Source organism: Lupinus angustifolius, chromosome LG20, assembly GCF_001865875.1.
Source record: "Lupinus angustifolius cultivar Tanjil chromosome LG20, LupAngTanjil_v1.0, whole genome shotgun sequence".
NCBI lineage: Eukaryota > Viridiplantae > Streptophyta > Magnoliopsida > Fabales > Fabaceae > Lupinus > Lupinus angustifolius.
The window spans coordinates 19,758,495-19,774,119 of NC_032028.1; the positions used below are offsets into that span (position 1 = coordinate 19,758,495).

General features: G+C 31.5%; 1 protein-coding gene across 2 annotated transcripts; it reads right to left on the reverse strand.

The window, feature by feature from the left end:
- Positions 206-6,797, reverse strand: LOC109336514 (truncated transcription factor CAULIFLOWER A-like). Of its 2 annotated transcripts, none has more exons than XM_019573156.1 (9): positions 6,672-6,797; positions 6,329-6,522; positions 4,609-4,684; positions 3,690-3,754; positions 2,505-2,604; positions 2,315-2,356; positions 1,803-1,844; positions 1,569-1,705; positions 206-577 (listed from the first exon to the last, which is right to left on the reverse strand). In XM_019573156.1, the coding sequence occupies exons 2-9, from the start codon at positions 6,511-6,513 to the stop codon at positions 475-477; spliced, it is 750 nt and encodes a 249-aa protein (XP_019428701.1). In that variant the 5' UTR covers positions 6,514-6,522; positions 6,672-6,797; the 3' UTR covers positions 206-474. The 2 variants fall into 2 exon arrangements, with proteins under 2 accessions (XP_019428701.1, XP_019428702.1); XM_019573157.1 differs by having other exon boundaries at positions 206-604.

Sequence of the window (15,625 nt, forward strand, 5' to 3'; positions counted from 1 at the left end):
AGTCAAGCTCAAGAAAGAAATGCTACTATTAAAAGAACACAATATGAGGGAAATAATCAGAAAAATCAAACTATTGATGAAATTTGGGCTCTATTTGGAGTGATTCAAAGGATTTTTCCTCATCAGCTTCATAATCATAGAGTATAGACACAATCTCAAAGAAACTAGAGAGCAACAAATATAGTTAGGGAACATAACATCATTAGAAAACACTTATGAGGAAACAAATCAAACACCACTTTGTGCACTATTTGTCAATAATAACATCTTGTTTCTATTGCTACATTGCAAAAGTTGTGCATTATGTAGCCTTAAGGCCAATACCATCAAATCTTAAGGGCACAATCCTATACACAAGACTAACCAATAATCAAAATTGGCACATAGCTATTAACATTTATGTTTTATAACATAGTTGATGCCTTCAACATTTAATCACATGTCACAAAAATTAACATTGTCAAGCCAATTTATCTAGTAAAATGATGCATGCAGCATCCATGGTTGGATCAGAGTGTTGCTATTAGGAGCAGTTTGAGCTTCAGCCACTTCCTCTAATGATGCTTGTAAACTCCTACTGCACCATTTTGACACTTTTTATAATCTGAAATTAACAATAATGTGTGTATGATAGATAAGATATAATTGGACTATTTAAGGGACTAATTCACATGTAGATTGCTTATGATAGGGCTTTAGTAATATATATATATATATAAATATATATATATGCTTAGAATTCATTCTATGTGTAGCTACTGTTGTAAGATTGTATGTCAGTGAAAATTTCCATTTACAACAATTTAGTTTTCAATAGTTTCTACTTTCCTTATAACTTTCAAATGAGTCTTTAGTGAAACAATTCAGTGGATGTTTGTTCTAGCAAAGTAGAAATGAAACTCATAAGGAGCAGTTTGAAGCTGACAATATATTTTATATGCAAAGCTAACAGTTTCAAGTGGAATAATCAAATACATGTCATATGCTTCATTTTTTCAATGTTCTTCAAATTCTAGAAGAGTATGTCACTTCATACGTCATTTGTTGTAATTGGTCGGAAAAATACACAATTGTTGATTTTTTTATTGAAACAATTTTTGTTCAACTGATCACGATAAATGACACATTTTTTGGTACATAAGATATGTGCATCAAACAGCCTCTCAACCACAGACACTACATGAATCAAAATATACCTAGAAAGGCAGAAAACCTTAACTTACAAGCCAAAATGAATTCAAAACTATGAGTTCTATATTTGTTAAGTTTGTTATACAATAATCCAGTTATATGTCAATGCAACATTTAAATGAATTCAAAACTATGAACTTCTGCACATCTCCCCCTATTTTTTTTTTAATAATGTCATTTATAGTCTAAATTGATATTTACTTGAACAAACTCATGCATACTAGGAGTACTAATATTTCCTACCAAACATAGTTGATGTAACTTTGTTAAGAAAGGTTTCTCTTGTTTAAGTGAACATTTTGATATACCTTTTGTTTCCTCTGTATTATTTGATAAAGAAATTCATTGTCAATAAAAGAGAGAGATGAGATAAATACCCAAGTGTTAGAAAAGGAACCAATCTTTCTGGTGATTGTAAATTTGGAGGACATAAGTTGAAGGATGAAGAATTTTGGCCTAGAGTTTCAGGCCAACAATGTTGACTTTCTATATGTGTCTTCTCTTTCTCCTTAATCTATAGTAATAAATTGAAGAAATGTCAAATTTGATTTTTTAAATTATTTATCCAAAGACTAAAATGGAATCATGAAAATCTTAGTAGTGGCTTCTACCTTCTTCACTAGATTGTTGTTTTCTTCCTGCAATACCCTTGCCTGTCATATGCACACAATAAGTTTATATGTATGATTCCAAAAAAAGTCCAAAATAAAAGATAATTTCTAACTTCAATTCATCAAGTAACAAAAAAAAAAAAAACATTATCTACTGTTTTATATTTCACTCTCTTTGGTACCTTAAGAAAAATGAAATGTATTTGATAAGCAATGTCTAAGAAATCAAATTAAAGATATATATTATTATTTAGTTTAACACCAACATGTGTTTGACACAAGGACACTTTCCTAGTTACAAGGATACCATATTACTAATATGTCAATAATCAATAGAATAATGTTATTTCAACAAATCAAATTTAATAACTTTACATAAAATAAATCAAATTATTTATACATTCTCTTACTTTTTATCTTTACAGCATCATAAAATTTAAAGTTGTCACAATTCAGTTGTAAAAATAATATCTTTGTACTCAATATCCCAATGACTTGTACTCTAATTTTACCTTTTTATGCAGCTCAGAGATAGATTCATTCATAAGTTGGTTCTGCATATAAAACATAATAATTGGTCAGCAGAAAATAAATTAAGACCAAATGTTGCATATGCAATGTTAATTAAATTTCAGAATACATGAATTTCCTTGATCAGTTATTCATATTTTTGTGAAAATGATAAAATAACCAATCCTTCACCTTTTTGTTTCTGACACGCTTTATAGCTATGTCAAGCTGCTGCTCCAAACTCTGAAGCTCTCTCAAACTCAAAGGATCAAGATCATGTCCCACATAGTTCCTACATTCATTACAATATAAGTTATTTATTACTATTATTATTATTTTCTAAATAGTCTATTTGCGAGTTGAGTTTTGGATGAAAATAAATAAAAAAAGAAGATTATGGAGCCAATTCACTAGTATATTTCATAACTCCTCAGTTTTCTTTTTCCTTCGTTCCCCTCCAAAACTTAACTCATAAAGATATCCTAAAACTGATTGTTTTGAAGGGGAAATAGTTAACTCATAAGTTGATGTAGCTAAAGTCCCTAAGATATGTATAAAAAAGTAAAATAAGATACCTAGCTTGTAGCCCTAGACCTTACACTACAACTGCATGCAAATAAGCATTACTATAGCGTTCAGAACCATTTTCTTGTTATGGATTGAGAAAAATATTGATGTCACATGTCAATATCTCTATCCCGAACTCTATAAGTATTAAAGATTTGCGATCATTGAACTACTTAGTAATTAACTTTTTTTTATTAACATATGGCACTTACCATTTAGTTTCTAGTGACCTTCAAAACAAACAAAAAGTTTCTAGTGGGCTACTACGTAATAAGTACTATATTGCAGCAATAGAATCAAATTTGATAGTCTAGAATATGTGAATAGCTCTAATACAAGTAGAGACTTCACTCTTGTATCAATTGCATCAAGTAATAGAAGTTATCCTCTTCCTAACATACATCAACTAGAAGTTGTTATCATTTTGAAATGATCATGGGAGAAAGAAAAGTACGTAGTTTCACATGGTGTTCATTGAAAATAAAATAAAAGACAGACAACAATAAAGAGAGCAAAATATTGCCTTGATGATGCTTAGTTGTTAATTATAAGACATTTGAACAATACTTTGTCGGTAATCACCCTAAAGTACCAACCAAGTGTTGGTCTAGTAGTATAAGACCTCATTAGATCATCAGGTAGACCAAAATATCATGAATTTGATTCCTATGAGCGACACTTGTTGGTGAGTGACAAACACGCACCCAAAAAGGGATTATTTCCTTTTTCATAAGGGATATCCTTAGTTATACAAAAGAAAACACACTAAAGTGGAGTGATAAAGTTTATGACGAAAATTCAATTATGTACCTTAAATTCCTCTCCAATACCTCAACTTTGTTGGTAAGTTTGAAGCATTCCAAGGACCAGTTTCCCTACAACAAAATGATCTTCATTATTTACTTATGATTTGAGATAATGGATTGAATCCCTGGCAAAGTTGGATGTATATCCATTATATATATGTGTAATATGGCTTAAATATGAAAACCAATGCTAAAACAAGCCAAGCTTGCTTATAGAGGATGAGCCTCTCCATAATAATATAGTTGTTCTCATGCAATCTGAAGATTAAAGGTACAAATCTTAAAAGAGACTTTCCACTTATACAAGTAATCAATATTTTAAATTTTACTTACGACTTTGATTACGTTGTGTTTACCATAAAATACGACCAATTCGATCGCAATTGCGGTTAGGATGTTGTTGTGGAGACTATTATAACTACAATATTGCAATCACAATTACAGTCTATAATTTAAAACAATGCAAGTAATTAACGCTAAATGGATATGTCCTCGATCTTTTCATACCCCACCAAATAATTAGCAAGGTCTCCTTCTTTAATATGCAAAATGCTAATTAAGGTTCTGAATACCATGACAGCAAAGTGTGATATAGAGCAGCATCAAAATTGTTATTTTGGCTGAATGCCAAACAAAAGAATACTCCAAAAGCACAACATAGCTAGATTGTGACAATCTATATAAAATCTAAAATTTTACATTCCTACCATCTTTCTATGTGCACAATATATGTAGCAATGTAAGTATGGGGTAAAACACAGAAGAATTAACCTGGACTAGGTCTTTCTAACCATACTATACATAGTTCGATTTAAGCTCGAGTTAAATGTTAAGTTGCGTTAGGCAGTTAATAGTCAACATAAACCTCGTCGAATCTCTATAATATGATATCAATAGAATGATTCTATGTAATAAACTAATACCTGTGATTCATTATCAGCACCATCAAGTTGAGCTGCATGGTTTTGTCTCTCATATCGCTCCAGGATGATTTTCATGCTGCTCCAATAGTATACTTTAATTAAATAAAGTTTATTATTCTACTCACTACAAAAAAATAACTTGAACACAATTGTGAATACCAGTTGCTACTTAAATGGGAAGAATTTCATTGGTTATTGTCTCATAGAAATAAAAATTTATATTCTGAATTTTATGTAACATAAGTTTATAAGGAAATATAATTAAGAATATATATTTAATACAAAAAATTATGTAGGTTGGAGATTATATATGAAACGTAAGTGTTTTTTTATCAGCAAAGATAAAATTTTATTAAAAGATAAAAGAGTTACAAAAGGTTAAAGAAGGAAAAACAATAAAAAGAAGGCAAGAAGCCATTAAAAGGCAATGTTGAGACAAGAATTTGGCTTAGAGACCCGATACGAAAAAGTAATTGATCCAAAGCCATGATTTAACCCTAGTAAAATCAAAATCGACGATTTTATGAAAAGAGGATTGGACAGAATTAAAAATAAAACCATTCCTAAAAACCTAAGTTTGTAGGTGACCGCATCATAATGATGTTATCCCATTAACTATATTTTTCTACAATTTTAGTAAACTAAACGATTTAAAATATAAGTTCCCTTCATCTTTTCTTGTAAGAGAAGAAAGATATATACTTTAATTCTAAAGCTAATGTTTATTAATAGCATATAGAATATCATTTACGTAAAGGATAAAATGTGATTATAGTAACTTTATGGTTATAGACATCTTATTCTGCAGGATTTGTGCTTCTTTTATATGTCACACAAGAACCCTTGTTTAGTTATTCATAAACATCCCACTCTAATAAAAATCTACTCTAAGTTTCTTTTACAATGTAAGTTTGTTTAGACAACGAACTTAGACAGTAAAATAAACTTTTACTTTAGGAAAAAGAAGTATTTTTATAAAGCTTCAAATAAGAAAGTTATTTTTTAGATTATAATCATAATCTAATTTCTTCACTCCCTAACCCAATATGACAGAGTTATACTCATAGTCTACTTTTGATATTAATCTATTTATCTGTAGATTTGTGTACTATTTACTAGAAAATATTAAACTAAATAACTACTTATATATACTAAGTATATATGTGTAGCTATTAAAACTACTATATACAACATGTTAGAGCTAAGCATGACTAAACCCCCAAAAAAAATTCAGACCTGCATCAATATTAGTAATACAAACAAATTTTCCATTATGAGATATAGATGCACGTATTTGAGGAAATGTTAATATTTGGAGGGAGGAATTATATTAGTAAAGTTAGTTAGACCATAATAAGAAAAAAAAGTAGGGTGCTGAAACCAAAGAATGAAACTAGCAATAGTTGTTGAACTGAATACATGTATTTCAGTTTGGTCAGAAACTAAGTTCTGGTTTAGTTTGAGTGTGACTTCAACAGAATAAGAGGTAAAAAACACAGACAAAATAATAGACAAAGGGAAAAGTAACTTATATGAGAGAGTTAATTATATTAGTCAGATAATTTTTTTGGCACATAGAGATTTTCAATATGATGCCAATTAGTGATTTATATGTGTAACCATCTAATAAATGTTATCTATAAACTAAAAAGAAAATACATAAGGTGCAATTAAACTCAAAGATGAAGCAAATAATAATGGAGAGACTTTAATTTCAAACCTGTTTTCAGATGAAAATTCAAAAAGTTTGCCTTTGTTGTTGAACACAATCAATGCAACTTGAGCATCACAAAGCACAGAAATTTCATGTGCTTTCTTTCTCAACCCTGATCTTCTCTTTGAAAACGTTACTTGACGGCTTGTTTTGTTCTCGATCTGCTTCAACTGAACCCTTCCTCTCCCCATTTTCTTACCCTTTTTAATTGAAACCAATAAGAAAATAATAAGAAAAGAATGAGCAAGAAAGATAGTATATATATAGAGAGAGAGAGAGAAAAGAAAAGAAAACCCTAGAGATAATATAAATGGAGAGAGTATTTTGATTCATTCATTCATTGATTTACCTTAACAAAGACAAAGAGGGAAAGTATGAAATGAGCTGAATAAGTAAGAGGGTTGCTATGTATAGCTTAGCATTTTATAGGTATCTTTCTATTTTTGTGAAATGTTACTTAAATAGATAGTTCCCATGGTGAAGAAAAAGTAATAAGAGAATAAATGAGAAGATGAAAAGAAATAATAATAAAAAAACTAAAAGAAGAAGAAAGAGAAAGTGAACTAGGTTTTGTGTTTGGTACAATGTTTTGTCGAGTTGGGATTGGAGGATTGAAACAAGGTACTATGCGTTGTCGAGTAGAGAAAGACATGGATGGTGATAGACAATCCGTACAAGGTTTTGGGGTCCACAACAGGTTTGTTCTGTTGTGTTGTGTTGTGTTGTGTTTATGCTTTGCCACTCACTCTTTTCTTCTCATTGCCTCACTATCCTTACTATAGCTATTTTGTTTCTAACTCTAATAACTTTTACATGTTTTTATTATCTCTAAACAAATCTAATGGATTATGTAAAGTTTTTTATTATTGATTTGTATTATTTTTATTTGAAAGTTAATAATAATTAATAAATCAAATGTGAATAATTTGTTGATAGTGTGAAAAATACTTACACTATGAGTTATATATATTAAATTATCTAACAATTATAAATAAGTATTCAACTGTTCCGCACATGAATTAAACTCTTAACTTTTTAGTTATTTTAGGATATAGTAAAATTCATACTATTAAATTAATATCTAGTTGGTTCTTATATAGTAAATAATAATGATGACATGTGTTATAATTGTCATATTTATTTTATTAATGAGTGATTTATAGTTAATACATGTCATCATCATAATATGTAGGAGAATTGTAAGTTAATTTTATTGATGATATATCATTATTGAAGTGTAATGCAAATATATGAAATTGGTGGTGAGAGTTTGTCTTATATGATAGTAGTATTCAATTTAATAAAATTATGTTTTGAAGATATATATGATTTAAAATATGAATTTAGCATAAACAAAACGAACAAGGAATTTGGAGTACTGAAAGGGACTCTTTCACCATAAACACAAATGGATAAAGATTTACTTACTTAATATACATTTTAATTTATATTATTTAATTATTGGTAGGTTAATCACTTCATTTCCTTTATCCCTGTACCAATAATATGAATAAATACTGTAAGGTAGGTTACAGGTTTGAATGTTTTTGCAACTACAAAGTGATTGTGACTTTAAAATTGTATAAATTCAATGACTGATAGATCTTAATTAATCACCGAATACAGAATTCAACCACTCAAAATTGCCATTAATAGGTATTGGTTTAAGGGTTTGCTTTTATTATATGATGATGATTAGTGTAAGGTTTTCTACCTTATACCTTATTTATTATTGTGTATATTGCTAAGAAATTGTAAGTAAAAAAATAAACGTGTTTGATTAATTAATATTTCATAGTAATATTATACCGTTAATATAAAAATTTATACACATTCAATATATTAATAGCAATGACACAATTTATTTAATAATATCATTTTTCCTTCATAAAAACATTATATTTTACTTAACAACTTATAATTTCTACTATTACCACTTTTAGCTCACTATCTAGGTTTTCTTATGTTGCTATTTTAGGCTATAATTTTGTTAATATTCTATCATCATACTTTAAAGATTAATTCAACTTGAGGAATATAAATTATTAAAGTTGATGTTACATCTACCTGGCCTGATCCTAACACTTCCTCGACCTAGCGCCAAAAAAGAATGTATATAGCCCTTCTAATTTTTGGAAACCCTTTTTTATTAACAAAACAATACAATGAAAAAGGAGTATGCATATATAAATTTAAAAGTTAAAAAATAAGACAAAAACTTCATTCATTGCAACTCTTAAAATTGAAAATCCAAAATAAATTTACTGTATAATTGATCCACGAATAAAGATTTATTGTCCCAAATTATATTCTAAATCTTGTCTCACGTCAATGACATTGAATCAAAAACAAAAACAATAATAAATGTTTATTTCTTTTAATTAACGTAATATGTTTTCTTTGGTGCAGAATATGATTTAGATCATTGTTTAAAATAACATATCCATATTCCTCATCCACACACTTACCAATAATTGGAGAACAAAATATTTGGAAACCCATATCATCGTAATTTGTGGCTCCTGGGTGACCATCCTTCTCATCTATCATAAGTAGGGGTGAGCATGATCCAACCCTACCGGTTTACTCAGTATGACCCGATTATAATCAGACCTAAATAGGATCTAGTTTCATTGGATCTAGAGTCAGTTTGAGTTCAAAAATTAGACACGGTCAATATTTAAGGTCGGGTAGGGAACACATCACCTGGTCCAAGTCGTCTCAAGGTCACCCACTCATTATACATGTATGTGTTTATATTCAATTTTATACAAAGTAATGACATTTATTTGGTTGAAAGTATTATTGACTATCTATGTTTTCATGATATATATATATATATATATGAAAGTGTGCATGTCAAGAGGAACACTTTGGAAAGCTCTCCTTGAACGTCATGGTTTTGATGAGGACAACGTGTGCCTAAAAGTGCTTGAAGATAACCAACAATCCAACGTGCTTGAGTCTTTTATTTGGTACTAGGCTTAGACTAGTTTCTAGTTTAAGTTGAGTCGAAGGCTTAGGGCACCTAAAACATGTCTCATATGCATTTATCTTTAAATCATTTCATCCATGAGATATGTTCATTTGATAATATGTTCATGCATTACATAAATACATGTATATATGCATTCTAGGCATAAAACTAAGTGTCAAACATGTATTATCTAAGTGCATAACATATTTGATGTTTTCTATTTGAAAATACATATTTTATTTAGTGTTAATCGATTAACCATACCTTTAATCGATTAACCCAACTGCTGTGTAAAGTGGTTGCCACTGGAACACGTTTTTGTAATGCAGTTAATCGATTAAAGGTTTACGTTAATCGATTAACCTAACTGATTTTTTAAATTGTTGAAACTGAAAAACTGAAAAACAGAATCAGTTATGATTTTTAGTCCCGTTAATCGATTAAGAAGGTATTTAATCGATTATCTGGGGTTCTGGACTGATTCTTTATAAACTGCGTTTTCAGAATTAATCTCATAAGTTGCATGTTGCATTTATTAGAGAGTTAGAGCATTCTACGTGTTAATTGCTGCATCTATTTGTTAATTGCATTAGTGAGTTTAGAAATGAGAGATTCCTTGCTTTAGGATTGAGTGCATTTCATGTTATAATCTCTCACGTTTTCCCTCACATGTTCATGCATATTTTGATGCGTTTTTTCATGAATTTTATGATTCTGTAACTTCTGTTTTCATAACTAATACTTGTCATTTCACATGTGTTTGTGTTAAATGTGCATTAGAGTAAAGCCTTCATGTTGTATTTGAGCTTAGGTATAGCTTAATATTACTCTTGTAATTCTTGTGTAATTGTTGTGAAAGGGAATCTCTTGGTGTCGTATCACCAGTAGAGATTGTGTGTTTCTTCATAGCTTAGAGTGTAAGAAAAGGAAAGAACGAGAGATTCTTTGGCTGGGGCTACGCCGAAAGAAACGTTTTCTTTATCGGTAGGAAGGGAGTCAAACCATTGGATAGTTTCTTTGATTTCTTGTCATTTGCTAAGTGTTGTAATTGGATAATGTGTTTGTAAATTACATTGATTCGATTATAGTGAAGGAAATCTCCCAAGTCAGCCGGGAGGCCTGGATGTAGTTTGCAGTGGACAGCAAACGAACCAGGATAAAAATTCGAGTTGCAGGATTTGTTTCTCTCTCTCTCTTTACTGTTTTCAATCGATTAATTTGTATATTTGATTCAACTAATACATTCTGTTCATTTGTTGTGCTGCAAGCTATTTTGATATACAAATTTGTAAGCTCTGTATTCGTTCTGTTATCGGTTATCTGTTTCGCATTTAATCGTTTCTGTAATTGCTTACTGGTTCTGTTTAATCGATTAATATTGCTGTGTTAATCGATTATCCTGTTTCTGTTAATCGATTAAAACTGTTTCTGTTTAAAACTGTTCTTTGTGTTAATCGATTAAGATTGTGCATATAATCAATTATCTTCTTCTCCTTAATCGATTAAATAGGGTTGATTCAGCATTAAGTGTTGATTTGCGAAAAGCGGTAATTCTAACCGCGACACCTATTCAACCCCCCCCCCCTTCTAGGTGTATTGTAACCACTGATACCTAACAATATATATATACACGTGTCATTTTATATGTGAAATTGTATATATAGTAATATTAATTTTTTTTATCTAAAATAAGCTAACCTTGTTGGCATTTAGGGTCGGATTAGCTCCAGGTTCAAAAAGCGACCAAAGCAATAGTTCGGATCGGGTAAGGGACAAGCCTTTACCTGACCCAACCCGACTCATGCTCACCCATAATCTCAAAGATTAGATTTATCTTCTCTCAACCAAGTCTTTTCATCAGGACCGACCTTTATGGTTGAGCGTCAAGTGCATCGCACATGGCTCATAAGTAATGACAACCCAAATATTTTTTTACTGATTTTATCTCTATATCACAATTATATTACTATTTTTATTCATTTTGAAATTTTTTGTGTTATCAATTATTATTACTTTATGCTTAAATTTGGCACTTAGTATTATGTTAATAGTAATGATTGTTGTTTTATATTACGATATAGTTGATGTATAATTGAAATATGGTCTAACCTAAAGTAAAAAATATGAGACAATTTAACACTCATTAAGAAAAATACACCATAAAATATATTAGACTCAAGTCCATAATATGTAACACGGTCGAATCCAGAAAAATTTTGTATTCTCACACTTGTATCAGAACTCTTTTATTCAAAATTTATTACAAAATATTGCATAATTAAATTGCTTAACATCCAAGTTTTATTTAAATTAGGAGCCCAATTTTTTTTTCTCGCACTAGACCTACAAAACAAAGATGCTTCGTAACAAAAAGAGTTCAGCTAAATATTGACATGGACAGGCTCTAGTTGTATAAAAAGAAACTAGAAAATGGAATAAATTATATTATTATTTTCTTTTATATTTGTTTTTTCTATTCTTTATTATATAATAAAGAGTGGAAAAACAAATATAGATCCTGATCTTGTTCATGGATTAATGAAAATGTACAAAAGTTCTATTTGTCTTTGCTATTCTATAAGTCTGTAACAAGTGAAAATGAAATAACAGATGGTGTGGGCAATTCTGTTATGGACAGAGAGAAAGAGGAGTTAGTACATGTGGATGTAGATCATGGAGCGGAGGTCACACAGAAAAGTGGATGTGTCACGAAGGATAATGTTAAATGGAAGATTATGTGTAGAATGAGGGTGTGAAATGACTGGATATTCTCTTTGATAACATTTTTTCTCTTGATGTCATATTACCTCTTTTATCTTTCTTTCTGATATTTCCCTTGTAATAAGTACTGAAACTTGTTCTATGTTCTTTTCGCAATTCTAAATTCCCAGAACTTACTTTTGATAATTCTTGTTGATTAGTCGTTACATATGGTGCTTTCATTGAGCTTCCATGATTGAGAATACAAGATTGAAGAATCTACAAGCTACAGTGACAGGTCATTCGGATGAGCTTCATCGTTTAACTCAGACGATGAATAATCACTTTCACGAGCATAATGACTGTATGAATCAGATTCAACTTGCGTTACAACAGATATTGCAAAACACTTCTCACAATGGTGGAAGCCAATCGAACCCAAACCATATCAATGTTCATTCAGGAAATGCGGTGTTACCAGTCAGAGAAATTTTTCTTGGTTTTCCTCATTTTGATGGCACAAGGTCAGTGTTGGAATGAATCTTTAAGGCAGAGAAGTTTTTTACTTACCACAACACTCCTGATTTTTCACGCGTTGACATTGCATCAATGCATTTTGATAAGGATGTGGTGCATTGGTTTCAAATGTTGCACAAGATCTCTACAATCAATTCGTGGTTGAATCTCACCATAGCGCTGGAATCTCAATTTGGGCCTTCTCCTTATGATTGTCCAATGGTCGAATTGTTCAAGTTGACACAAACAGGTTCTATTTCCGATTATTAACTTAAGTTTATGGTCTTGGCTAATCGATCTATAGGCTTAAATGATGAGACTCTGTTAAATTGCTTTATAGGTGGGTTGCAAAAAGAAATCAGACGTGACGTTGTGGTTATGGCTCCCCCTACGTTGCTACATGCAGTAGCGCTTGCTCGACTTTATGAGGAAAGATACACACTCGTGTCTAAGGCAATTAATTCTACTTACACTCATAAATACTTTCCAATAGCATCTCATACTTCTCATAGTTCTAGTCTTACTACTCAATTGCCCATATCTACTATTCGGAATAAATCCACTGGCATTTTACCCACTCCTGCGGGCCAACCCTTGAGAAATCTAAATGTGAAGAAAATTAGACCTCCTGAAATGCAGCTTCACAGAGACAAGGGCTTATGTTATTTTTGTGATGAGAAGTTCTCTTTTAATCACGAGTGCACTAATAGACAAATGTTGTTTTTACAATTAGAGGAGAACATGGATGAATATGTTTTAGGGGAATCAGAGGTGCACTCTATGGTTGATTCTGATGAACATGTAATCTCTAAGGATCACTATTTATCTCTGGATATATTAAAAGGTGGTACGAGCATAGGCACTATCAGATTTATGGCTCACATTGGTCAACTTCCTATTAGTGTTTTAATTGATTGCGCGAGCTCTGATAATTTCCTTCAACCCATAGTGGCCATGTTTCTGAAATTGCATATTGCACCGACTCCTATGTTCAAGGTTATGGTAGGCAATGGGAATTATATGACTGCTGAGGGTTTGGTACACCAACTCACTATGCATGCTCAAGGAAATTCTTTTCAGATACCAGTTTCCTTATTGCCAATCTCGGGTGTAGATTTGATTTTAGGAGCTAGTTGGCTTAAGACTATAAGCTCTCATATTGCTGATTATGACACCATGCAGTTGAATTTTTTGTGGCAGAGCAAATTTACTTCCCTTCAAGGAGATAAAGAATTATTTCCTTCTCAAGCTGAACTCCACCATATGAGGCGCATGATGCACACTAATTCCATTGTAGAAATTTTCAGTATGCAGTTACTTGAGGACAATCTTCCTTCTTCTTTATTATTGGAATTACCTTTGGATATCCAGCCTGAATTGGCAATCATTTTTCAGCATTACAGGGAGGTGTTCTCCACACCTACCTCACTCCCTCCTCCAAGGTCTCATGATCATTTTGTTCCATTACTGGAAGGCTCTAACTCTGTTAAGGTTAAACCTTACAAGTATCCTCATAGTCAAAAATAGGAGATTGAAAAATTGGTGGGAGGCATGTTGAAGGAAGGACTCATACAGCCGTCCAAGAGCCCTTTTTCTTCTCCAATTCTCTTAATTAAAAAAAAGGTGGTTCATGGCGAGTGTGTACAGATTATAGAGCACTTAATGCATTTACAGTCAAAGATTCATTTCCAATTCCTACGGTAGATGAGTTAATTGATGAATTGTTTGGGACATGTTTTTTCTCTAAACTAGACCTCAGATCTGGTTATCATCAAATTCTAGTGCACCCCGCCGATAGATTCAAAACTGCATTTCGAACTCATCATGACCATTATGAATGGTTAGTAATTCCATTTGGATTGACCAATGTTCCAGCCACTTTTCAAAGTCTTATGAACGACATCTTCAAAGGTCTTTTGAGAAAGTATGTTCTTGTTTTTTTAATGATATTTTGATCTATAGTTCATCTTGGTTAAATCGTTTATGGTAATTGGAGTCGGTTTTGAAGATATTATAGAGTTATAAAATGTATGCTCGATTCTCTAAGTGCTCATTTGGGGTTCAAAAAATCGAATACTTGGGTCATACACTTTCTAGTGAAGGTGTTGTTACGAACATAGGGAAACTGGAAGCTATCCAACAATGGCCTCCACCTACAAATGTGAAGTAACTTAGGGGTTTTCTTGGGTTGGCCGGCTATTATAGACGATTTGTTAAACATTATGCCACAATTGCTGCACCCTTATTTGATTTACTCAAGCAGGATTCTTTCAAGTGGTCTCAGGCTGCCACTGATTCATTCTGTCAACTGAAGCAAGCAATGACTATAGCCCCTGTCTTGGCTTCTCTGAATTTTAACGCCTCTTTCATACTTGATACTGATGCATCTAGTTATGGGATTGGTGCGGTTCTTAGTCAAAATACGCACCCAATTGCGTTCTTCTAAAAAACATTGTCTCCTAGGATGCAAAAGCAATATGCTTATACAAGAGAATTTTACGCAATAACTGAAGCTCTACTAAAATTCTGGCACTATCTTTTGGGCCATAAATTTGTTATAAAAAATTGACCAAAAGAGCTTAAAGGAATTGTTAGAGCAATCTTTACAAACTCCTGAACAACAACAATGGCTGCCTAAGCTTTTAGGCTTTGATTTCACCATTCAATATAAACCTGGAAGGGAGAACATTCCTGTTGATGCCCTGTCCAGAAGTTGTTTGCTAGCTTGGTCTCAACCTATACACACTTGGTTGGAGGATTTGATTGAATTGTAAGGTAGAGATCCCGACATTAAGGCCTTATATGATATTGTTTTAGCTAATCTGAATCACAATAAATATTATAAAATTTGGCAAGGTGTATTATTGTATAAGGGACGAATTCTGATCCTTTCTGATCAGACTTTCAAAGTGAAAGTGATGCAAGAATTCCATGGTTCTAAGACTGGTGGTCATGTAGGAATGACAAAAACGTTGGCTACAATAACATCTCAGTTCTTTTGGTCGAGGATGCAACAAGAGATGAGAACTTTTGTTAGGGAATGTTCAATTTGCCAATAAGCAAAGGTAGAGAATATTATGCCAGCTGGGTTACTTCAACCTTTGCCTATT

Excerpts from the sequence above, each read along its gene's own strand:
- LOC109336514 (XM_019573156.1), bottom strand. The coding sequence starts at position 6,513 with ATGGGGAGAGGAAGGGTTCAGTTGAAGCAGATCGAGAACAAAACAAGC. Across the intron at positions 2,605-3,689 it reads GTATTGGAGAGGAATTTAAG|GAACTATGTGGGACATGATC; the intron begins GTACATAATTGA and ends TAATGAATGTAG. Across the intron at positions 1,845-2,314 it reads TCTCTGAGCTGCATAAAAAG|GCAAGGGTATTGCAGGAAGA; the intron begins GTAAAATTAGAG and ends TGCATATGACAG.